Consider the following 24926-nt stretch of genomic DNA (forward strand, 5'->3'; position numbering starts at 1 on the left):
AGTATGGGAAGCAACCAATCAATGTGTCATATGTCTCTCTTCACATAACATCCATATTTCTCTCCCCCCCCCTCCCATTCTATCTAAAAATATATATATTAATGGAAAAATATCCTCAGGTGAGAATTAACAACAAAAAGAGAGTAAGACATGTATTGTGACGGGTTCCACACATAGAAAGGCTGGGTTATGTATGTGTCTGGGGAGGGGGAAAAGAGGGAAGGGTACCTGATGGATGTGTCAAGGACTACAAAAATCACAGAATATGACGCAGTGTCCTAAAGCATTAGTAAAACTTGAGGATTTTATACCAAAATAAGGATATATTGTGGCATGCAGTTCAAAACTTGGAGAAATATTTAAGATGAAATGAGATTTGGGTAAAAATTTTCTTTTCTTTCCTACATGCTTCCAATAGAAAAGTCTGGAACCACTGTATGCGCTCAATAGATGACGTTATTATCGAGTCCCTTCCCAGTCAGAAATCTTCCAGTGGCCCACTTTCCTCAGGATGACGTCTGAACAATGAGCACTGGTATACGGAGCCCCAGCATACCTCTCCAACTGTCTACACTCCCACACCCAAGCCTACTGCACCGGGACAAGAGTCCTCTACTCCCCTCCCTCATCGCTGGACTTTTGTCGCGACCATTTTTGCCCCTGTGTCCTACCAGCCCTGCCCCCTACACCCTCCTTTTCCCAGGCCCAGTCCTTCAGCCCCTGGGTCTCAGGTAAGGAGTGATTCCTCTGCATTCCTGAGCCCACCTCCTTCCTCCCGGGGCTGGGCCAGGACCCCGGCGCGCTAACACACTTACACTGTCCCGACTGCTAAGCTCGGCGAGGAAAGGGCTGTGCGCCCGTGCCGCTGTACTACCTAGCGGTCAATAAAGGCTTCTGAGTTTACTAAACCCAAGCATCCGGGTCTCTACGCTTCCTAGAGCAGGAATCTCCCGGCACTCGGCACAGACTGCCGCCATCGCCCAGGCTCACTGCACTCGGCCCCAGCCCGAGTTCCAGGGCTGGCAAACGCCAGACTGACCCGAAAGGACGTCAGCTTCGAAACAGCGCCCGGGGGCGCGTTCTGAGGCACCACCACCTCGGAGTCGCGATCTGCCCCCAGTAACCTACTGGGGAGCACCGGGCCCCCGGAAGCCACTCGCGCCCGCTGCGCGCAGGCGTGGTAGCACCGCGGCCTAGGGGGCGGTGTCCCTCCGGAGGGGTGTGGCGGCCTTCACTGAGCAAGCGCGGGGGTTGGTCCCTGCCCCGGGAGCGGAGTGGCCTGGGCCCCGAGCCCCCTCACAAAGAAACGCAGCCCCGGAGGAGAGTGCGGTCTGCCGTCCCAGAGCGGCTCCTCACCCCGGCCCGGCGCCGTCCTCGGCGAAGCCCCGCTGGCAGGAAAGGCAGCACGTCCCGCAGTCAGCAGCGGCCGGCCGAGCGTCCAGAGCGCCCGGGGCAGCTCCGCATTGACGCCGGAAACGGGGTCCAGGACCCTGACGGAAGTTCCGCCCCTCCCCGTCTGTCTCCGCCGCGTCCACCCAGGGTTTCCTTCCAGTCTCGGACATCCAACCAGGTCTAGTCCTGTTCTTTCACCACCACCGAGCAGAACGAGAAGTGGTGCTCGAGACCCACTTCTTCAAGGGCGCGGCGTGCAGGGCCCCGATGCAAGAGGAACTACAAAAACTCTGCCTTTGCTCGGTAGCTGTTTCCATTCCGCAGCACCATGGGTGAACCAAGTTTTTTGGGTAACTTTTCTTTGCTGCAACCCTCGCTCTCTCCACCTCTTCCTAGATACTTTCCTTGAAACACCCAGTCTCTGACGTCATTCTCTGCTTTGCTACTTGAATATGATTTAGCACTTAACTGCTATTCACCACCACCTAAGGCAGCGTCCCTCGTTTCCTGCATCAGCTGTCCCCAAACCTTACACTGTCGTTACCCACCCTGCCTCTCATCAGAGTGCTACCACAGGCCTTTCCTGTCACCTCCAGGCAAGCATCATCTTGGGATACATAGAACCACCTCTCACTGCTCCCCTCGCACACGTTGGCAGCCCCTACTCGTCTCCCTTTGATCCAAATAAACTACTTGACTGCAGAGATGGTCATCTTACGCATTCTCTACGGAAATGGCTAAATGAGAAACTTTCTGACCTAATAAGACATGCTGGTTCACGTACACGGAACGCTTTGACAAATCTGACCGCAGACTCATGCTGCTAGAACACCATCCAACATCCCTTCTGCCCAGTGCAGCAGTCACTGTGCAAGCTATAGCCTTTTCTGTTCCCTGGACTGGGACACTTTGCTTTTCCTCCCCACTAGGTCTGGAGATTGTTTCTGTCTTATTCATATTTGTTGAGTAGTCTTAAGTTTTCTATGTGAGGGCCCACTTGGTTGAAGGAAAAGAAACCCGTTCCTAGTTTCTCCTTCAGAGCTAGGAGTCTGGTTTTTTTTGGTTTTTATTTTTACCTGATTACAACACCACTGAAGGATTTTAAGTACTACTAAGACATGCATTTTTTTCTAAAAGCTTACTCTGGCTGCAATGTGGAGAGTGGGTAGGAGGTGCCAAAATCTGAGACCAGATAGGTATTGCAGTGTTATAAGAGAAATGCTTAAACTGTGTAAACAAAGCAAAAAAGACAAATTCAAGAGATCTTTAAGTGGTAAAATAGTCAGAAATTGGTGCTAGATTGAGGGTTAGGGAGAGGAAAGCATTAGATAATTATTAGTTTCCAAGTTTGGGCAATTGGGTCATTCACTCTGATGTGGAATAATGAAAGACTAATGGCTTCCACCTCATCAAAAGACTCACATGGCTTTGTTGCCAGACAGCAAAGTCAGTAAAGAAGAGATGGGACCTCAAAAGGGAGGGGCTGATTCCGGAAAGAAAAAGGTAGAGTGGAAATGTAAAGAAAGCAGTATCAGAACTAAAACAAAAAGAGTAGGATTCCAAAACTTATCTTGATCATTAATGCCCTTGGATGTTGCCCCCTCTGCCCATAAAATGTTTTTACAATGTCTGATATTTCATGACCAATTGGGCCAAGAAAAATTTTACCAAAAGAAGAGTTTAATTTTGCATAGTATCAGAATGTTATTATTGGTAATAACTTTGAAACTAAGTCAATGAAAAAGTGAGTTATTTCACCACAAATACTTTACTTCAGGAGAACATCTCTTTGGTTGAGTTACACTTAGTACTAAAAATTAGTGACCTGAAAAACATATACATATATACATCTCCAGGAGCAAACTTCTGAAACAGTTATTAACCAATTTTACAGATGAAGCAACCCAAAACTGAAGTCTGCTTGGCAAATTAGAAATATCCTGCCTCCTACTCTTTTTATTCAAATATATTGCTTATTCTTAAGTCATTTTATGGGTACACACACATATCCACACAAGTAATTACATATATCTAAAGAGCACAGATTACCTTGCCTACTCTATCAAAAGCAGGGATTTTAAAAATACTTTTTAACCAAGTTTTTTGAAAACTTAGGGTTTTATAGAAGTGCCTTAGGAAGTTTGACAAGAGTAAGGTAGAGGCTGAACAATGGGCCTTTGGGTTCCATCCATGCTTCACCTAAAAATAAACAGACCTGCTTTTATGTTTTGGACATTGTAGCATTACAGTTCTGTTATTACTTCTTTGAAAGCTTGGTTCTGCTGTTATCAAAGTTTGAAAACCACTGTTCTTGATTAAGGATTAGATTATAAATTTGGTTAATACTTACAGATTAGAGCATTGGCCGGGTGGCCCAGTTGGTGCTTCATCTTGTACCAAAAGGTTGAGGGTTCAGTTCCCAGTTAGGGCACACATCTAGGTTGTGGTTCGATCCCTGGTCAGGGTATGTACAGGAGGCAACCGATCAATGTCTCTCTCTTCCTCTAAAATCGATAAACATAATCTCAGGTGGTGATTTTTTAAACATTTTAAATATAGACTAGAGTCAAGATCCTTCATGACAGGTCAGGGGCACAGAAATGCAGGGTCAGAATATATAGGACCATAAACATCTTGGATATTTGTACAGAATGACCACAAATTGTTAATTCTGAGCATGGCTGAGGGGGAGGATGTGGACAGGCGAGTAGGGCACTTACTGTCTACTGCCCGGTTGGTGGTGGCTCAGTGGATTGAGCTTCACCCCATGAACTGAGAGGTCCCAGTGTGATTCCCAGTCAGGGCACATGCCCAGGTTATAGGCTTGATTGCCAGTAGGGAGCGTGCAGGAGGCAGCCAATCGATGTTTCTCTCTCTTCCTATCTAAAAAAAAAAGCATTAAAAACAAATTACTCCCCACCACAATAAGATACTATGGTTACTAAATCACAACTGCTCAAGGGAAACCAGGGGTAACCTGTGAAAGCTTGCAGACCTCCCCTCAGGCACAATGAAGTTAGAAATGCCTAAGTGGCCTCCAAAGATGAAATACTTTGATATTCATTCAGTGCTTCACTCTCCCCAGAACTGCTTTGCTCCAGAATACTGATCCTGCCCTGCTGTGTCTGCTCCCCAATGGAGTGTGAACTTGGGCAGTATCTGACACTAAATGAGCATGAAGGTGTATTATAGTCTTACATGAAAATGGCATCAGGACAAAGTCTCTCTTTTCTTTTTAAAATTCTGTATGGCTCATAGCTGGTGGAGAAATGGGAGTGTCCTCAATTAACTGCTCTTTTTGAACCTGGTCATTGGCTTACACTCAGACTTATGTATGATCTCTTTGTAAGGCAAAAAAACATTGCCTCTAAGTATCAAATATGTTATCCACATGAACAAAGTAATCAACTGTAAATCCCTGGTACTTTTCTTTGGTTCAGCTGTAAGCCCGAGGCCCAGAGATAATCCATCTCTAACTCAGAGATGACCAAAGGCATCCAATACCTGCTCCAAAGTTTTAGAAGTAAATTAAGTTACAGAATAAAAATTGCTCGTGTGTCTTCTTGATGTATGTCAGCAATTCAATTCACTGAAGAAAAACATGGATTGTGAACGTTTACTTTCATTAAATCTGCTTGGTCGGTTTGGCTCAGAGGTTAGAGCATCAGCCTGTGGACCAAAGGGTCTCGTGTTTGATTCCCAGTCAAGGGCACGTACCTGGGTTGCACATTCGATTCCCAGCCCCAGTCAAGGTTGGGGTCAGGGTCATGTGGGAGACAACTAGTCGATGTGTCTCTCTCACATGGATGTTTGTTTCTTTTTTTCTCTCTCTCTCTCACCCTCTACCCCCTTCCACAGTGTCTAAAAAAAAAAACAATGGAAAAATATCCATGGGTGAGGATTAACAACAACAATACAAAAATCTGTGCTTGGATTTTACAGGAAAGAACATATACAAGTGTTACACACAAAATGAGATTAACTTCATTAACACTTGACAGGTATACATTAGATACAAAAACAAGTGCTTGACTTAGAAATTTTACTTTATTTACAAATGTTGTTCCATAAACAAAGGTGCCATTCCATCCCCTTTAAAATATTATAACCAATTTCCAGAAAAACCATTTACATAGTTTTAACTTTTCTGCATAAAACTGTATTATGGTATGAGCAAAATATAGGATGGTCTAAGACATCAAAACAAAACAAAAATTTATCCAGCATGAATGCCCTAGTGACAGATGGAAAGAAGAATTAAGAATCACACTTTTTAAAATACTGCTCCAAAAATTGAAAACATGGATAGTTTGGGGACATATAAATGCTTCAGAATAAAATCTTCTTATGTAGATAAGTCTTCTTAGTATAGTTTATAATTGTGATTGTTCAGGATTGCTCTTGCAGGCTAGTATTTATGTTGATTTCAAAAAAAATAAGTCATCATTGTAAAAAGGGCAGAGACTTTTCTACTCAGATTTTTCTGTCAGTGAAAATATGTAGATACTGAACTGGTCTCATCATTCAGGCCAATTACTAAAATAAGAAATGCATGGAAAGAATTTAAAACAAAAACACAATCACTATGTGACTATCCAACTTAAAAAATTATAATTCTCTCTAAAGCAGATTGTATTGCTCCTCAATAGCTGCTAAAAATTCGAATTTTTCATAGCCAAGACAATACAGACAAAATATTTAACCAAAGAGTTCAAAATACAATCATCCCAATTACTTACTTTTCACTTTATATGTAGCAATTACATTTTAAAATCCTTTAATTTTATCTAGGAGGATAATCACTCTCTGAGCATCCATAGCTAAGTCACAAGAAACTTCAAAAGTTTAAAAAAAAATTCATCCCTGAGAAGTGAGAGAAAAAGCTCTAAAAACACGAAAGTGACAGTTCTGCACTCTTTGAACAATCTTTATCATTGCATGAACTTTTATTAACAGTCAACAATCAAATGTATTCCAATCCTGGACAGTTAACTGCCTCTGATGATCTGATCTTTTTGTAATGAAACTGTAAGTGCAACACTGTAAAAAGTCAGATAAATAGGGACTCTAGTTTTATCATCACATTTACATTTTTGTCAAGTCCAAGGACAGCCAGCTAAGATATGTATATTCCAAAAAAGACCAAAGTAATAACTTCTGCTGGAATCTCTTCTTCTGAGTCTCCATTTCCCTCACTGATCTTCACCCAAACAGTAAAAGTAATACAATTGCAATTGAGTTTACTATTATCAATGGCACTGCAAAAAAAAAAAAAAGTTTGTTACTATAAAGAAAATATCAGAAAAAAACTAAGTCATAGTTACTAGCATCCAGGAAAGATGGAAATACCTAACAATATGTCATTGTAATCATGTTGCAAATACTCATAATAGGAACATTCAAACATGCACTAGATCATAAAATCCAAAACTTATTTTAAAGAGGGCTTGTGGGATGTGGGATAGGAGTCCCATTGATACAAATAGATTAATACAGAAACATCTGTGGATAGTGCTAGTGTAGCTCTGGGAATACAGAAGCACAATGGACCCAGGCAGAAATAGACCCATATGGCTACCAGTGACACTTGACATTAGAAATACAGTGCAAAACAGATTCGATAGCTTCATCACTAAATTAAAAATGAACTTATTATTCTATTCAAAGTTGTGATTAAAGCAGCTAAAAAAAAAAAGAGGAAGACAGAGACAGAAAAAGAGACCCTTGTTTTAATGGTTTTCAATAAAAGGTTTTTAATTCTTCTCTACTGAGTTGCTCTAAAATATCTTCTAAGAGCATAGCAAATATGGGACCTTTATTATTATTATTTTAATTAATTTATTTATTTTTGTTACAGATGTTTCTCCTTTTTCCCCCACTGATGCCCCCCTCCTTCTCCCTCCTCACCCTGTCCCCAGCTTTGTTGTCCATGTCCATTGTTCATGCACACATGCATATAAGTTCTGTGGTTTATCTCTCCCCCACCACCCCTTCTTCTGGGGATTGTCAGTCTGTACCCCACTTCCACATCTCTAGGACTACCCCATTCCTTAGACTGTTATGTTCATTATAATCCACAAATAAGTGAGATCATATGATACTTGTCTTTCTCTTGTTTCGCTTAAGATAATACTTTCCAGGTCCCTCCATGTCGTCTCAAAGGATAAGAGATCTTTCTTTCTTACAGCTGCGTAGTACTCCATTGTGTATATGTACCACTGCTTTTTTATCCATTCATCTACTGATGGACATTTGGGCTGTTTCCAGATCTTAGCTATTGTAAATAGTGCTGCTACAAACATGGGGGTACATATATTCTTTCTGATTGTTGTTTCAGGCTTCTTAGGGTATATTCCTATTATTATTTTTTCTTGAAAGACTTATAGGACTCCAGATGACTTTACTACTTGGAAGCAACAGAATTTCCAAAAGGTAAGAATATCACTGTCTTTCAACTCTGAGAGATAACATACAAACAGATTATACCACTGAGCACTCCATTTGCATCAACTGGCTTAGAAATGAGAAGCAAACTAAGAAAGAAACCAGTAATTTTTGAGCAATAAAGCCAGGTTAAAGAGAAAAAAATTTCCCACTACAAAGATGGTATGTGAGTCCTGACCGGTTTGGCTCGGTGGTTAGAACATTGGCCCTAGACAGAAGAGTCTTGCATTCTATTCTGGTCAAGGGCATGTACTTCAATTGCAGTTTGGTCCCTGGACTTGGTTGGGATCATGCGGGAGGCAACCAATCAATGAGTCTCTCTCACATTGATGTCCCCCCCCTTCCCCCCTTCATCCCACTTTGTCTAAAAATAAATGAAAAGGTATCCTCAGGTGAAGATTTAAAAAACAAAACAAAAATGGTATTATATTCACATCGAGAAGTTTTTCAACCAAATCAAACCACAAAATTAAAACTTAAGTGTATTCCACTAATTTTTCTTCTTACCTCTCATTACGGTTCTTACAGATCGAATAAGATTCATTAGCTGAGACTTAATTCCTGGCTCCTCTCCGAATCCGCCAATTCCCTGGTCTGTTCCCCAGCCAACTGCATAACATGAAAATGATTAGGTTTGTTAAAATTTATTATGCCCTTGCCTTGCTCCCTCATTAATCATTTTCTAAAAAATTATCTTGAGCCTTTGTTAAAGACAAAACATGTAAAGTCGTATGACTTAAAAGTAAAAACATTACAAAATGAAATACTTTATATTTTTTACTTTTGATAAGCAACAAAAGCTCATTTCATTTCCACTTTGGTTTTATAAAATAAACTACTGTCTAATAAATTATTCTATGACATTTAATTAAGTAAAGATGTCCATTGTAACACCCTGATTGATTTTTTAGTCCTTTTTTAAACTAACAAAATATTTTTCAAGTCAGAACTGAAAAAGCAGTGTCAAGTTGAATAATTAATTAGCTCAATTCAGAATTTATAAAACCCAACATAATTATCAGTATAACGACATTGTAACTGATATTCACTATCTATATTACATGGGGGAAATTTTAACCTAAATCTGGTCACAGGTTGGTTAGGCCTTCAGAGCATACTCTATTATGCCAGCAGGGGCACATGTTTTTTTGTTTTTGTTTTTTTCCACTTGATCATTCTTTATCATTTTTCAGTTTTGGGGTGAGGAATTTAGCCCACTATCCCATTTATTATCTGTAAATGAGTCTTTTACCTTCTTCTACATCATTTTCCTGATAGTATAAATCATTATTTCTTTACCTTTACCTGCTAGTTCAAATTTTAATTGCCTGATACATTCTTCTAAAGACTTACATGTCCTCATTTCTACAATGTGTCCTTCTCTTGTCCTCGTTTCAGGTCCATCTATCATATTTCATATGATTACATTTTTTAAAAAATCTAAAATGACTTAATTAATTACTGACATGTTAACTCTTCAACTTGAAGACAGAGAACAAGTCTTTAATTTTTACATGAAAGAACCAAGTATCATGAAACAAGATTTCACTTTGTTTTGGCAGACCTGGCTGACTAATAGAGTTTCATGTTTCTTTTTTTCTTTTTAAAATTTTATTTTTGTTATAGATGTCTCTCCTTTTTTACCCCATTGTCACCCTCCTCTCCATCTCCCTCTTCCCGTCCCCGGCTTTGTTGTCCATGTCCATTGGTTATGCATACATGCATATAAGTTCTGTGGTTTATCTCTTCCCACCCCCCACCACCCCCTCTCCTGAGGGTTGTCAGTCTGTACCTTACTTCCATGTTTCTGGGTCTACCCTATTCCTCAGACTGTTATGTTCATTATATTCCATATATAAGTGAGATCATGTGGTATTTGTCTTTTTCCGCTTGGCTTGTTTCACTTAGGATAATACTCTCCAGGTCCCTCCATGTCGTCTCAAAGGATAAGAGATCTTTCTTTCTTACAGCTGCATAGTACTCCATTGTGTATATGTACCACCGCTTTTTTATCCATTCGTCTACTGATGGACACTTGGGCTGTTTCCAGATCTTAGCTATTGTAAATAGTGCTGCTATGAACATAGGAGTACATATATTCTTTCTGATTGGTGTTTCAGGCTTCTTAGGGTATATTCCTAGAAGCTGGATCACTGGGTCAAATGGCAGTTGAATTTTTAATTTTTTGAGGTAACACCATATTGTTTTCCATAGTGGCTGCACCAGTCTGCATTCCCACCAGCAGTGTACTAGAGTCCCCTTTTCTCCACACCCTCACCAACACTTGTTTGATGATTTGTTAATGGCGGCCATTCTGACAGGTGTGAGGTGATAGCCTCATTGTTGTTTTAATTTGTATCTCTCTGATGATTAGTGATGTTGAGCATTTCTTCATGTCTCTTGGCCATTTGTATGTCCTGTTTGGAGAGGTATCTATTCAGCTCCTCTGCCCATTTTTAAATTGGGTTCTTTGTCTTCCTTTTGTTGAGTTGTATAAGTACTCTATATAATTTGGAAATTAACCCCTTATCTGATATATCACTGGCAATGATGTTTTCCCATACAGTGGATTGCCTTTCCATTTTGATGGTTGTTTCTTTTGCTGTGCAGAAGCTTTTTAGTTCAATGTAGTCCCATGTGTTCATTTTTTTCCTTTGTTTCTGTTGCCTTAGGTGATGTATCAGTGAAAATTCTGCTGCATATGATGTCTGAAATTTTGTTGCCTACATTTTCTTCTAGAATTTTCATGGATTCATGGGTCACATTTAAGTCTTTTATCCATTTTGAGTTTATTTTTGTGTATGATGTAAGTTGATGGTCTAGTTTCATTTTTTTGCATGTAGCTGCCCAATTTCCCCAACACCATTTATTAAAGAGGCTGTCTTTACTCCACTGTATGCTCTTGCCACCTTTGTAAAATGTTAATTGAGCATATTGCCTTGGGTCCATTTCTGGGTTCTCTATTCTGTTCCACTGGTCTATATGCCTGTTCTTATGCCAGTACCAAGCTGTTTTGATTACAGTGGCTTTGTAGTATAACCTGATATCTGGTATTGTAATCCCACCTACTTTGTCCTTCTTTTTCAAAATTAGTGTGGCTATTCAGGGTCTTTTTTGGTTCCATATAACTTTTGAAGTATTTGCTCTAGTTCTATGAAATATGTTGTTGGTATTTTGATGGGGATTGCATTGAATCTATAGATTGCTTTGGGTAATTTGGACATTTTAATGATGTTAATTCTTCCAATCCATGAACAAAGTATGTGCTTCCACTTTTTTATATCTTCCTCTGTTTCTTTTTTCAATGTCCTGTAGTTTTTTGCAAATAGGTACTTTACTTCTTTGGTTAAGTTTATTCCTAGGTATCTTAATTTTTTTGCTGCGATGGTAAATGAGATTGTTCTTTCAGTTTCTCTTTCTGTGAGTTCATCATTGGTGTACAAGAATGCCGTCGATTTCTTGACGTCAATTTTATATCCTGCTACTTTGCCAAATTCATTTATTAAGTCTAGTAGACTTTTGATGGAGTTTTTAGGGTGCGTTTCATGTTTCTTTTGTATCACTCATAATTAGTACTGGATATAATAAATACTTGTCTGATTTTTTAAAATGTGTGGTTTAAAAAAAACAGCCTTATTGAGATACAATTCACCTGCCATACTGCTCACACATTTAAAGTGTGCAATTCAGTGGTTTAAAGTATATTCAGAGTTGTGTAACCATCACCACACTCAATTTTAGAACATTTTTATCAACCCCAAAAGAAACCCTGTACACATTAGCAACCACCTCCCATCCCTCAACCCCTCCAGCACTAAGGAACCACTAATCTGCTCTCTGTTTCTATATATAGGGTGCCCCCCCAAAATAATACACACTTTAACAGCTGATAACTCAATTTTCACTCCTTTTCAGGTTTAACTGGTTTGAAATAATGTGTGAGGCCAGACTAAGCTTTGAACAAAGAAAATGTATCCATTAGACTTTTTTACGGGGACACATAAACTTTATGGTACAAAACTGGCAACAGTCAACGAATTGAGGGCAGCTATTGAAAAAGAATGTGTACAAATACTGAATGAAATGATTCTTGATGTTTGTGATTCCACTGATTCATGTTATCAGCACTGCCTGGACCATAACAGTTATCAGTTTGAAAACAGGCATTGACAAAAAAAAAAATTATTCATTTCTGTAGATTTTGAAAATATACTGTATGCTAATAAACACTGACTTTATAATCATTCAAATTGTGTATACATTTTTGGGGGGACACCCTGTAGTTGCCTATCCTGGACATTTCATGTAAATGGAATAACGAGCCCTGGCCGGTTTGGCTCAGCGGTTAGAGCATCAGCCTGCGGTCCCGAGAGACCCGGGTTCGGTTCCCGCTAAGGGCATGTACCTTGGTTGCAGTTTGTCCCCGGCCCTGGTCGGTCGTGCGGGTGGCGGCCACTCGATGTGTCCCTTTCACATCGATGTTTCTCTCTCTCTCTCTTTCTCTCTCTTCCTCCCACTGTACCTGAACAAAAAATGTCCTCGGGTGAGGATAAAAAAAAAATAAAAATAAAAAAAATAAATGGAATAACGATATGTGGTCTTTTATGACTAGCTTCTTTCACTTAGCATAATTATCTCAAGGTTCAGCCATGTAGCACATATCAATATTTCATTCCTTTTTATTGACAAATAATATTACATAGTGTGACTATACCACATATTATAGTAATCTACTCATCAGTTAATGGACATTTGGATTGTTTCCACTTTTTAGCTATTATAAGTAGTGCTGTTATGAATATTCATGTTCTTTTATGTAGATGTTTGTTATCATTACTCTGGTTACACCTAAAAATGGAGTCACGGAGTCATATAGTAACAATCAATGTTTAACATTTTGAGGAACTGCCAGAATGTTTTCCAAAGCTGCTACTCCACATTATATTCCCATCAACAATGTAGAATGGTTATAATTTTCTCCACAACCTCACTAGCATATTACTGTGTGTTTTTATTACAGTCATCCTAGTTGGTGTGAAGTATATCTCTTTATGGTTTTGATTTGCATTTCTCTAATGATTAATAATGTTGACCATCAGATAACCTTTCCAAAAATTTTAACTGGGTTATTCATCCTTGATTACTGAGTTGTAATAGTGCTCTATATATTCTGAATAGAAGTCCTTCATATTTATGATGTGCAAGTATTGTCTCCCATTCTGTAGTTGTCTTTTATAGTTTACTGATTTTTAGAGAGAGGAAGGGAGAGGGAGACAGCAAGAAACATCGATGTGAGTGTAACATCTATCAAACAGGCAGCCTCTGTGCCCGGGATAATTCCTTGAATAACGCCCAACCAACTGAACCACACCAACTAGGGTGTCTTTGTGTGTTCTTGGATGGTGTCTGTTCAAGGCACAAAAGTTTTTAATTTTGATGAAGCCCAATTTATGTATTTTTCCTCTGACTCTTCTGCTTTTGGTGTTGTATCTACGAAGGCTTTGTCTAATCCAAAAAGCTTTATGCCTATACTTTCTTCTAAGAGTTACACAGCTTTAGATTTTATGGCTTTTAAGTCTATGGTTTTGAGTTAATTTTTGTGTTAGGTATGAAGTAGAGGTTCAACTTCATTCTTTTTCCTACGGATATGCATTGTTCCAGCACCAGTTGTTGAAAGACTATTCTTTACCTGTAAGGGTTTATTTCTGGACTCTCAAGTCTACTCCATTAGTCTACATGTCTATCCTTATGCCAATACCACACTGTTTTGATTGCTGTAGCTCTGTAGTAAATTTTGAAATCTCAAACTATGAGTCATCTAACTACACTCTTCTCTTTCAAGATTTTTTTTGGCTATTCTTGGTTCCTTTCATTTTTTTTTAGAATCAACTTGTCAGTTTCTGAAGAAAAAAAAAAAAAGCCAACTAGGATTTTCATAAACATTGCGTTATATTTTAAAATAAATAATACTGTTTGCTATCATCTTAGCAAAATTAACTCTTCCAATCTATGAACAGAGGATTTTTTTTAATTATGTTTAAAATATTTATTCGTTAACTCATTCAACAATGCCTTGTACTTTTCACAACATGAGTCACACTTTTGTTAAATTTATTCCTAAGTATTTTATTCTTTTTGATATTTTAAATAAAACGGTTTAATTTCATTTGATTGTTCATTGTTCATGTATTTAAAAAAAATTATTTTTGTTACTGATCCTGAATCTTGCAAGCTTACTAAACTCATTTATTAGTTTTAATCATTTTAATAATTCCTTGGATTTTCTATACAAGATTATGTTATCTGCAAACAAGAGGTAGTTTTATTTTTTTCAACTTCACAATCTGGATGTGTTTTATTTCTTCTTTCTCATCTAACTGCCCTGGCTACAATCTCCAGTACAATGTTAAAAGTAGCAAGAGAGGGCATCTTTTCTTATTCCTAATTAGGGAAAGCAATTGGTTTTTCACTGTCAAGTGTAATGTTAACTGGGGTTGGAATGTGTGTGTGTTTGGGGGGGGGGGGGGGGTGTCCTAGATGTTTTTTATCAGATTGAGGAAGTTCCCTCCTGTTCCTGGTTTACTGAATGTTTTTATCATGAAAGGGTACTGTATCTCAATGAATATTTTTTGTGTCTATGGTGATACTCATGTGATTTATTTATTTTACTAATATGATGTACTACATTAATTGATTTTTGAATGTTAAACCAACCCTGCATTGTCAGGGGAAATCCTACTTGATTTAGTTTGCCAGTATTTTGTTAAAAATCTGTATCTACATTTGTAAGAGATATCTGGTTTTCATATCAGGTTAATACCAGCATCATGGTGTGAGTTGAGAAGTGCTACCTCCTATTTTTTAGAAGAATATGAAAAATTGATATTAAGCCTTTACATGTTTGATAGAATCCAGCATTGAAGCCTCAAGTTTTACTTGTTGCAATTTTTAAAAGTTACTAACTCAATTTCTTCACAAATTACAGGTCTAATCAGATTGCACATTTTTTCTTAAGTCAGTGCAATAATCCACCTCTTTCCAGGAATCTATCCATTTCATCTAAGTCATCTAATACGTTGGCATACATTGTTCACAGTATTTGTTGTTCATAGTATTCCCTTTAATCTTCCTCATTTCTCTTAGGTCAGTAGTGCTATCACCTGTTTCATTACTGATTTTAGTAATTTGAGTCTTCTTTCCCTTTTTGTTGGTCTGGCTAAAGGTTTGTCAATTTTGTCGACCTTTTTGAAGATCCAGCTTTTGGTTTTGTTTTTCTCTTCTGTATATTTCATTAATTTTCACTGTGATCTTTATTATTTCCTGCCCCCCCCCCCTTTTAAGGGGTGGTGAAGGACAGGTTGTGGCTCAAATGCCAGAAATTCTTACTGTTCTTACTGAGAGTTGAGATTTTCTTGAAACACTATTTTCTTGAAAAAGTTTCTCCATTTGCTGTATGCTCTTATGACAATTCCCAGAGACTTTAAATGTCTTCTTAAATAACTTTAATTAGTATAGTTATTTCATTGGAAAGTGAGTCCATGGAGGTTCCCATGCCACCATTCTAGAAGTGCTGCTCTCCATTAAGAATAGTTTGTGTAGCCCTGGCTGGTGTGGCTCAGTTGGGCATCATTCAATGCATGGAAAGGTTGCTGGTTTGACTCCCAGTCAGGGCACATGCCTGGGTTGTGGGCTTGATCTCCAATAGCAGGCATACAGGAGGCAGCCAATAGATGTTCTGCTCTCACATAAATGTTTCTCTCCCTCTACCTCCTCTCTCTCTAAAATAATCAATTTTTAAAAAAGGGTTAAAAAAATAGTTTTTCCAAATAATCTAATATTTGGACAGAGGACTTGAATAGACATTTCCCCAAAAAAGACATACAAGTGGCAAACAAGTACATGAAAAGGTGCTCAACATCACTAATCATCAGGGAAATGCAAATCAAAACCAAAATGATATATCATCTCACACCAGTTAGAATGGGCATTATCAAGACATAACAGATATTGGCAAATGTGAAGCAAAGGGAACTCTTGTACACTGTTGGTGGGAATGTAAACTAGTATAGCCATTATGGAAAACTATATGGAGATGCCTCAAAAAAATTAAAAATAGAGCTACCACCCTGGCTGGTTTTGCTCAGCGGTTAGAGCATCAGCCTGTGGTCCAGAGAGACCCCGGTTTGGTTCCCACTAAGGGCGCGTACCTTGGTTGCAGTTTGTGCTCGGCCCTGGTTGGTTGTGGGGGTGGCAGCCACTCGATGTGTCCCTTTCACATCAAGGTCTCTCTCTCTCTCTCTCTCTCTCTCTCCCTCCCTCCCTCCCTCCCTCCCACTCTATCTGAACAAAAAATGGAAAAATGTCCTCGGGTGAGGATAAAAAAAAAAAAAAGAGCTACCACATGATCCAGCAATTCCACTACTGGAACTGAGGAACTGATCCAAGAGAAGAAATCACTATGTCAAAGAGATATATGTACTCCCATGTTCATTGAAGTATTATTCACAATAGCCAAAACATGAAAACAACCTAAGTGTCCATTGACAGATGAATGGAAAAGGAAAATGTGGTGTAAATATTACAATAGAATATTATTCAAACATATAAAAGAAGGAAATCTTGCCATTTGCAACTACATGGATAGACTTTGAAGGCACTGTGCTAAGTGAAGTAAGATAGATATAGACAAATGCTGTAAGTTTTCACTTATATATGAATCTAAAAACACTAAACTCACAGAAGCAAAAAGTAGTGTGATAGCTGCCAGGGGTTGAGTTGTGGGGGAAATGGGGTACAAACGTTCAGTTATAAGATGAGTAAGCTCCAGGGATCTAATGTTCATCATGGTGACTATAGTTAACAATACTCTGTTGCAGCAATTTTCAACAGTGTGTTATGGCACACTGGTGTGCCACAAGAATTTTTAAAACGTCCAATACCTGACTATTTAGTCAGGGGCACTGACCTTTTTTCCCTTAGATTGTCAAATTAAAAAATGACAGCAGCCAACATAATAGTCATCTGGTATGAATGAAACAAAATTATATCTATTCTTCTATCAGATTGGCAAGAAATGTATTTTTGGTGTGCCACAGAATTTTAGTAAATAGTTGTGTGTCATGAGATGAAAATGGTTGAAAATCGCTGCTCTACTGTATACTTGAAAGTTGGAGAATAGATCTTAAATGTTCTCACCATAACAACAAAAAAATGATAATTATGTAAGGTGAAAGATGTGTTAACCAACCTTAATGTGGTAAGCATTTTGCAATCCATATGTGTATCTAATTATCAGTCTTAAACTTATACAATGTGTCAACTATATATCAATAAAGCAGGAAAAATGGTTTTTCACATATTTAAATGGTTACATAAATATCTACTGAATAGTCGCAATTTGCCTATTGGCTCATAAAACCTAAAATATTTATAATATGGTCCACTGAGAAAAAGTTGTTTTTTTATTGTAGCTGTGTTCTATCTTTCCCAGTTAGATTTACTGTGCTCTTGGTATTGATATTTGTGTTTAGTGTGAGGTAGAGGATCGAGATTCATTTATTTCTTTTTGGACATCCAGTTAACCCAGAATCATTTATTGAAGTGCCATCCTTTATCATACATTAGGTGTCTATATAGATATAGGCTTGTATTTGGATTCTCCATTCTGTTTCATTGTTCTATTTGTACAATAACCTTATGGTAAATTTCTTTCAGCTTTACCAGCCAGAATCAGCTTCTACTGCATGCAGCCAAAACCCTGACAGGAATGAGTAATTTCAAAACTCAATTATTGAACCTCTTCTCTGTGAGGTCAACTTCATTCCAATAGTTTCAAATTATCAGCCAAAACTGAAAATCCCCACATGTAAGTCCTTCCCAGACTTCCTTTTTGGGTATAAAACCTGTACAGGTATATACAACTGCCTACATGGCAGCTCCACTTGAAAGTCTTAAAGGTACCTTAAAATAGTCTAATTCCCGCCCTGGCCGGTGTTGCTCAGCAGTTAGAGCATTGGCCTGCGGACTGAAGGATCACAGGGTTGATTCCCCGACAAGGGCATGTACATGGGTTGCAGGTTCATACCAGTCAGGGAGCATGCAGGAGGCAGCCATTCTATGTGTCTCTGTCACATCAATGTCTCTCTCTGTTTCTCTCTCCTCAACTCCCTCCCCTCCCTTTCACCACCTCTAAAAAAAAAAATATCCTCAGGTGAGGATTAACAAAACAAAAAAGGCTAATTCCTATTCCTATTTCAGGACTCAGCCTTAAATGTTATTTCCTCAGGAACACTGTCCTAATTCAACCAGGTTACATTCCTGGGGTTCTTACCCACTTCTCTTCTTTCAAAGCCTTTATCCCAGGCTCAATGAACTATTTGTATGATTATTTTATTATTTTTATCCTCACCCGAGCACATTTTTGCATTTATCTTCAGGTAGGGAGGGAGGGCGGGGTGCAGGGAGAGAGAGAGAGACATCAGTGTGAGAGAGACACATTGAGTGGTTGCCACCCACATGACCCCAATCAGGGCTAGGGACAAACTGCAACTGAGGTATGTGCCCTTAGCAGGAACCAAACCCGGGACTATCTGGTCTGCGGGCTGACGCTCTAACCGCTGAGCCAACACGGCCAGGGCTGTATGATTATTTAAAAATACATGTTCTACTGCAAGATATATGAGAGACACTGCTACACCTTGTCAACCTAGCACTTAGTGAACACTCATTTGTTGTAAGGAATAAAGAAAAACTTCCTGCCACCAAATTTAGGTATCTCCAGCTAATCATTCCTCCTTTTTTTTTTTTTTTAAAACCCTCACCCGAGGACATTTTTCCATATTTTGTTCAGATAGAGTGGGAGGGAGAGAGTGAAACATCGACATGAAAGGGACACATCGAGTGGTTGCCACCTGCACAACCCAACCAGGGCTGGAGACAAACTGCAACTGAGGTAGGTGCCCTCAATGGGAACCGAACCTGGGCTTCTCTGGACCGCAGGCCGATGCTCCAACCGCTGAGCCAAACCGGCCAGGGCTCCTCCTTTTTCAATGAAGAAAGCATCCCACCTCCTGCTTAATGCCATCTCCATCTATGCCTTGGAACCTATCCTTTTCCACCTCTCAGAATCCTCAGGCTACCAATTACCTCAATTCTCTCATATCTTTTATTTCACTCTCACTACTAAATTCTTTCCATTACCAATTCCTTTTTTTTTTTAACCTTTAATCAAGAAAGTTTTAAAACATACTTATCCCTCAGATTTAACAATTGTTATACACGTGCTTTAATCTTTCTTCTGCTTGAATACTTTTGTTGAAGAGACCTGCCTAGTTCTCATTGTCAGTGCCGAGATATGCTTAAGCCTCTCCTATCTAAAAACAAAACCACCACCACAAAACACATCCTGGCATCACCTTCCAGCTAACTTTTCTTCATTTCTTCCAACTTGGTGATAACGCTAGGTAATCTTGCTGTCTCCCTTTTGTCACTTTCTACTTACTTCTCAACCTGTTCCAATATGGATTTTACCCACTGCTGTAATTGCTCTTGTAACATCAGCAGTGACCTTACTACCCTGAATCTTTAGGACACTTTTCAGTCTTTACCTTACTTGGCTTCTCAGAACATTCCACTGTTGTACTATCTCTTCTTCCAACAGTCCTTGCCTCCTGTGAAACCCCACTGTTTAGATTTTCCCATCTCTCTGTTTAGCTCACTGCTCAGTTTCTTCTGTCAGCTCTTCCACCTCTCCCTAAACATGAAATACTGGAAGAGACTCAAGGACTGTACTGGTCACCAATTCCCTTTGTACTCTTTCCCTGGGCAGTTTCATCTTTTCATATGGCTTCATTTATCACCAATGGCCGACAAAGTTCAATCTCCACTCTGGCTCTTGCTTTCTTTTATGGATTTAAGTCCAACCAACTACTCCACATCTCCATTTGCATATCTCACAGATTAATTTCAAACTCGGCATGTCCAAGACTTGTTTCATTCTCTTCACCTTCTCAACCACCACCACCACACCAATCTTCCTCCGGCACGCTCTAACTCGGTAAAGGTACTTACTTACCCTTCACTCAGCTGTTTAAGCCAGAAAACCAAGAGAGATCATTGACCTTTTCCCTTCTTCTTCATTCCCAATGTCCAAATGGTAAAATTTGCCTTTTCTGCCTTTAAGATAACTCTTGATTTGTAATAGCTTCCTAGGGCTACCGTGACAAAGTACCACACACTGGGTGGCTCAACACAAAGTACATTTACTTTTTTACAGTTCTGGAGTGTATAAGTCTGAAATCAAGGTGTTTGTAGAACTGGTTCCTTCAGGGGCTTCTGAGAGATAATCTTGTCCATGCCTGTCTCTTAGCTTCCCACAGTTAACGGTAATCCTTGGCATTGTTTGGCTTGTAGCTGCACCACTCCAATCTCTGCCTCTGTTGTCACAGGGCCTTCTTCCCCCTGTGTGTGTGTGTGTCTCTTTCTTTCTCCTTATATAGACACCTTATTGGATCTAGGGCCCATCCTAATCCAGTATGACTTCATCTTAACTTAATTCCATCTCCAGAGACTCTCTTTTCAAATAAGGTCACATTCACAGGTACCAAGGGTTAGACTTCAATATATCTTTGGGGGGGAGGGGAATAAACCCACAATATGATCCCTTCTATATTTTTGTATGTATAGTGGTGAGAAGATGGACTCTTGAGTCAGACTGCCTAAGTCTGAATCCTAGGTCTGCCACTTCCTAGCTATGTGATCTAGAAAAGTTTCCTACTCTCTTTTGTGCTTCATTCAGGTTCTCCATCTGTAAAGTGGGGATGAAAACTATCTCATAAGATTGTTGTCAGGTTACACAAGTTAATATACAGACCCTGGCACACCGTGTTAAGTACTGCTTGTTATTATTCTTGTTATTATGCCCACTCAGCTGACAGTATGCCCACCATCTCTACTTGTCTTGTTGGGAATGGTGCTCACCACATCCACTCTTCTACCTTCCAATCTGTTCTCCATACTGTAGCCAGAGGGTCTTGCAAACAGTACAAACCTGGTCATGTCACTGCCCGACTTTAAGACCTTGTTTTCACCTGCTCCAGAGTTTTCACATCCTCTCAACGTCTCCCAACCCCTCACCTTCACCTAGTTAATGTTTAACCACTTATCAGATTTGGGGTCAGACACACTTCCTCCAAGAAGTCATAGGTTGACATTTCACTGCGCTTCTTTCATGATATTCTTCATCTGCTAGTGTTACTTGTTCAGTTTTATTTAGATTAACTTCCATTAGAAGGGCAGGGTAACTGCTGTAATTTCAGCTTTTATTACATGGGCCTGGCATATAATTTGTGCTCAATAAACCTCTTCTGAAGGAATAAACAAATCAATCTTGTTTAGTGGTTTGAATTTCAGTGATTCACAGACAGAAGTGGTACACTGTGCCAAAGAAGGCACATAACGTAGTATCCTGCCTCAGTTCGGCCTCATACAGAGACGCAGCCCGCCCGGGATGCCATGGAGGTTGCTGGTTTGTGAGGTCCCGGTTGGCATCACTTGTCTTCATCTTTATACGATTCTAGCACAGTTCCTGGCACATCGTGGGCACCTAAAACTACCTGCTGAACAAACTTTCTTGGAACGTGGGTGGCGGGATGCCGCGATAACCCCCACCCCTTCCCGTCCCCCTCACCCCCGAGCCCAGGAAGCCCCACGGCCCTCCATCCGTTCATTCACCCGGTGACCTGGGCTCCAAATGAGCCACGCCCTTGCCTCTTGCACTGAAAACTCGGACCGCAGGTTTCTGACCACTGAAAGCGGTCTCAGAGGAGTGCACTGAATGACTCCGACGGGAATCGGGAGGCGGGCGTCCCCGGCTCATCTCAGCACCCCTCCTTCCCACGCCCAGGGCCCGGCGCACAGTGGCGTCCCTGGAACAATCTCCCCCGCTGCTGAGGTCCAGCCTGGTGAGATGAGTGGCTCGGCTTTCCCCCGCAAGGAAGGCCCCCAAAGCCGAGCCCCCGCCGCTCGTCGGTCCCGGCCCAGGCTGTGCCCTCACGCGGCCCGGCTCGGGTCCGCGCCCCCGGGCTCCGCCGCCGCCCCCTCACCGCGGGCCCGCCGCCCCACTCACTGTTCTTGAGGAAACGCTCCTCGTGCAGCACGGCGATGGCATTGACGCAGAGCAAGGCAGCCTGCAGCAGCGAGTACAGGGTAAACGCCATGGTCGCCGGGAACCACCCCGAGGGCCAAGTGATTCGTGGGCAGCCACCACAAGGAACGTGGCGCCGCCACGGCCGGCGCTCTCCTACGGCAGCCGACGAGGCCCGAAACGCCCTTTCCGAGAAGCTCCGCCCCCAGCCGGCTAAGACCCGCCCCACGCTTACATCAGTGCGGTCTGTCCTCTTAGCGGTCTAGACTTGGGCTGTTCCAAGCAAGAGCCACCTGTGACTGGTGAACGCTTGAAATGTGGCTGGTCCGAACTGTAGGCTGTAAGTGTAAAATACGCAACAATACACACCGGATTTCAAAGATTTAGGACCAAGACAAGAACGTAAAAATCTCCCACTAACTTAAAAATGTTAATTACATGTGAGATGGTATGTTGAATATATAGGTAAATAAATTAAATGGACATGAATTTTATTTGCACTTTTTAAAAAGTGTGGCTGTGAGGACATTGATAATGATAGGTGAGGCTTGAATTATATTTCTATTGGACAGTGCTGTGATAGAAGCTCCCAAGAGCTATATGAGATGTTAATATTCCTTTTTTACAGATGAGGAAATGGAGGGTTTGGCAAATAATTTTTTAAAAAATTAAAATAAAATAACGTCTTAAAATTACTCCGTGAGAAACATTCTCTGCTTGATCAAACTTTAGCCAGGCTGCTCTGAGCCCTCTATTAGGGCCTCCACTTTGGCCTATAAAACTAGATTCTCAATGCATGATTTCATCCGTCTGCTCCACATCAAAAGACAAACAAAACCAAAAACATTAACATAGTTTCTAACAGCTTAAGGCCTTGTTCCTAGGATGACCCCTTAAAGTGCCTGCCTAAGGACGCTTAAGGCTGCCAAAAAATTTACTTTGTTCTAGCCAACAGCTGCAAATGGGCCCCTGACCCACCCTGTATTACAGCAATTACCTTAAGGGCTTACACTGGTGAATCCTTCCTTAGTCCTTTTGAGATGTATATAAATCTCCCACAGTTCAAGAGTGTCTTTCCTAAAGACAGGAAGGCTATAACTTTACAATGTAATCATCAGGAAGGATAGGGCTTCTGTCTCCCAGTCTCTGCCAGGGCAGAATCCTAACTAATAATTGCCAGCTAATGCACACAGCTGGCCCAATCAACATTTACACTTTGTATTTTTCACATTCCTGCTTCTACTGAGCCCCTGCTTTCCTCCCTTTCTACTCCCTTGATCTCCCTTTAAAATGCCCAGTCACCCCTGTACAAATGGAAGTTGAGTTTAGTTCACACTTGACCCTCTTCAATAGTATATTACTGATATACTGTCTTTACCATTCTACTTGGTATCAGTTTTGTTTATCTTTGACAGCGGTATGCAAAGTAATCATCTGAACTTCTCAGGGTCCCCTAAAATCAAAAAGGGAAAAGCAACATATTAGTCCTTTCTAGGAGTTTGGAAACCCATGCGTTGCTGCTGCTGTTGGAAGAGACACTAGGAGAGAGAGAGAGAGAGAAGGGAGGGGAGGGGGAGACGAAGAGGGAGAGGGACGGGGGACGCGGGAGAGGGAGGGGGGAGAGAATAAACAAAATAACAGGATACCAAAACATCCTACAGTTTTTCAAGGCTCACGAACTCTAGACACTGGTGATAGTGATAGAGAAGGAAGGTTGTACCTGTAAGTAGACAGTGAGCACTCCATGATTTCTTCACTGGGCGGGGCCGGGGGAGGAGGCACCCATGGTGCCTTGTTGGGAAGCTTTGAGCAGTGAATGGGTTTTTACTAGACTGTAAATTTACTGAGGAGAGGGGGTAAAGGGGATGACTGGAGATTATGGAGATGGATGGAGTGGATGTGGGACTGAAGCCTCCCACAGTTACCCCTTTGTGTCACCAGCCACTGGGCTACAATTCACATATCCAATACTTTTATTGTCAAAAGAATCAGGTTCACCTCTCTGGGCCTGTCACTTCATCTATAAAATTAGGTGATTATGACCTCTAAGGCCCCTTCAGCCCCCAAAATCTCTAGATATAGCAAAAGCAGTTTAAAATATAATAGTATAAGTACTAGTACCGTGTTATTTCATTCATTATTTTTCAAAAACCCAGGATTGCAGCCTAAGCTGACAGCAGCGGAGTATACCCTTAAAAATAATTATTTCTCTGATATCCTTACTTGCAAAGATATTCAAAAGCCCAGAATAGTCTTATATATCTATAAAATAATTTTCTCAGTTTAAAAAAATCTGCCCCCAAACAAAGAAGAGGGTAAAGTGCATATTCTGCATTTGTGCAGCTTGAAAAAAAAAAAAAAGACTGGCTATGGCCTATTTAAAATTAGAACTTGCTGCTTGCTGATACATTTTCATGCATTCATGTTAGGTAATCTGCCATTGAGGAGGAAACTTTCTTCAATTTCAAACACAGATGTCTCCTTATCATTGACTTCAAGTTTTGTGTTGCTTTTTTTCTCTTCAGACTTTTAAATGGCACACTTGGGCATCTTGGAGCATTTTGCTACAGACTTTCTTTGTAACTGGTAATATGCAGTCAATGTTTTTGTTCCTTTGACAAGAATCAAAGAGTGAATGCCTTCAGTAAAGTTCCTGTAGGCAAGAAGAAGCTAAGGTTAAGATTTTACCTAGAGTAATTTTTATGTGGTCCCTTATAGATGTGGGGACCCTTTAAAATGCCCCAGGGTGGACTCAGTTCTTGGATTTATAAGAGGTTTGAACTCAAAATATTACCCTTCTCTGTATCGATGCCTTTGCTTTATTGTTTTACTGATCTTTGACTTTGGGTTTAGTTATATGACTTGATTTGGCCAATAAAATAAGGAGGACATGATGCTGTGCCAGCACTGAGCCTAGACCTGCTTCTGCTTTCTTTCTTATGCTTCT

The 24926-nt window shown here is 40.4% G+C and overlaps 2 protein-coding genes across 7 annotated transcripts in view; both read right to left on the reverse strand.

The window, feature by feature from the left end:
- The window catches only part of HDHD2 (haloacid dehalogenase like hydrolase domain containing 2), a 35842-nt gene extending 34406 nt beyond the window's left edge, over positions 1–1436 (reverse strand). For 4 of the 6 annotated variants that reach the window (XR_004957093.1, XM_036245173.1, XM_036245179.1 and 1 more), the window contains exon 1: positions 1040–1153. The gene's annotated coding sequence lies outside the window, so the exon portion shown is untranslated. Of the gene's footprint in view, positions 1–815; positions 1004–1039; positions 1154–1356 lie in introns of those variants that run through there. The other 2 variants (XM_036245174.1, XM_036245175.1) reach the window with 2 other exon arrangements.
- Positions 1437–5464: 4028 nt separating this feature from the next.
- On the reverse strand, positions 5465–22128 carry IER3IP1 (immediate early response 3 interacting protein 1). The gene is made up of 3 exons (XM_036245180.1): positions 21962–22128; positions 8344–8445; positions 5465–6650 (listed from the first exon to the last, which is right to left on the reverse strand). The coding sequence occupies exons 1-3, from the start codon at positions 22050–22052 to the stop codon at positions 6595–6597; spliced, it is 249 nt and encodes an 82-aa protein (XP_036101073.1). The 5' UTR covers positions 22053–22128; the 3' UTR covers positions 5465–6594.
- Between the last annotated feature and the right edge of the window lie 2798 nt (positions 22129–24926).

Source organism: Molossus molossus, unplaced genomic scaffold (assembly GCF_014108415.1).
Source record: "Molossus molossus isolate mMolMol1 unplaced genomic scaffold, mMolMol1.p scaffold_m16_p_6, whole genome shotgun sequence".
NCBI lineage: Eukaryota > Metazoa > Chordata > Mammalia > Chiroptera > Molossidae > Molossus > Molossus molossus.

Excerpts from the sequence above, each read along its gene's own strand:
- IER3IP1 (XM_036245180.1), bottom strand. The coding sequence starts at position 22,052 with ATGGCGTTTACCCTGTACTCGCTGCTGCAGGCTGCCTTGCTCTGCGTC. Across the intron at positions 8,446-21,961 it reads GGAGCGTTTCCTCAAGAACA|TTGGCTGGGGAACAGACCAG; the intron begins GTGAGTGGGGCG and ends CATGTTATGCAG. Across the intron at positions 6,651-8,343 it reads TGTAAGAACCGTAATGAGAG|TGCCATTGATAATAGTAAAC; the intron begins GTAAGAAGAAAA and ends TTTTTTTTGCAG.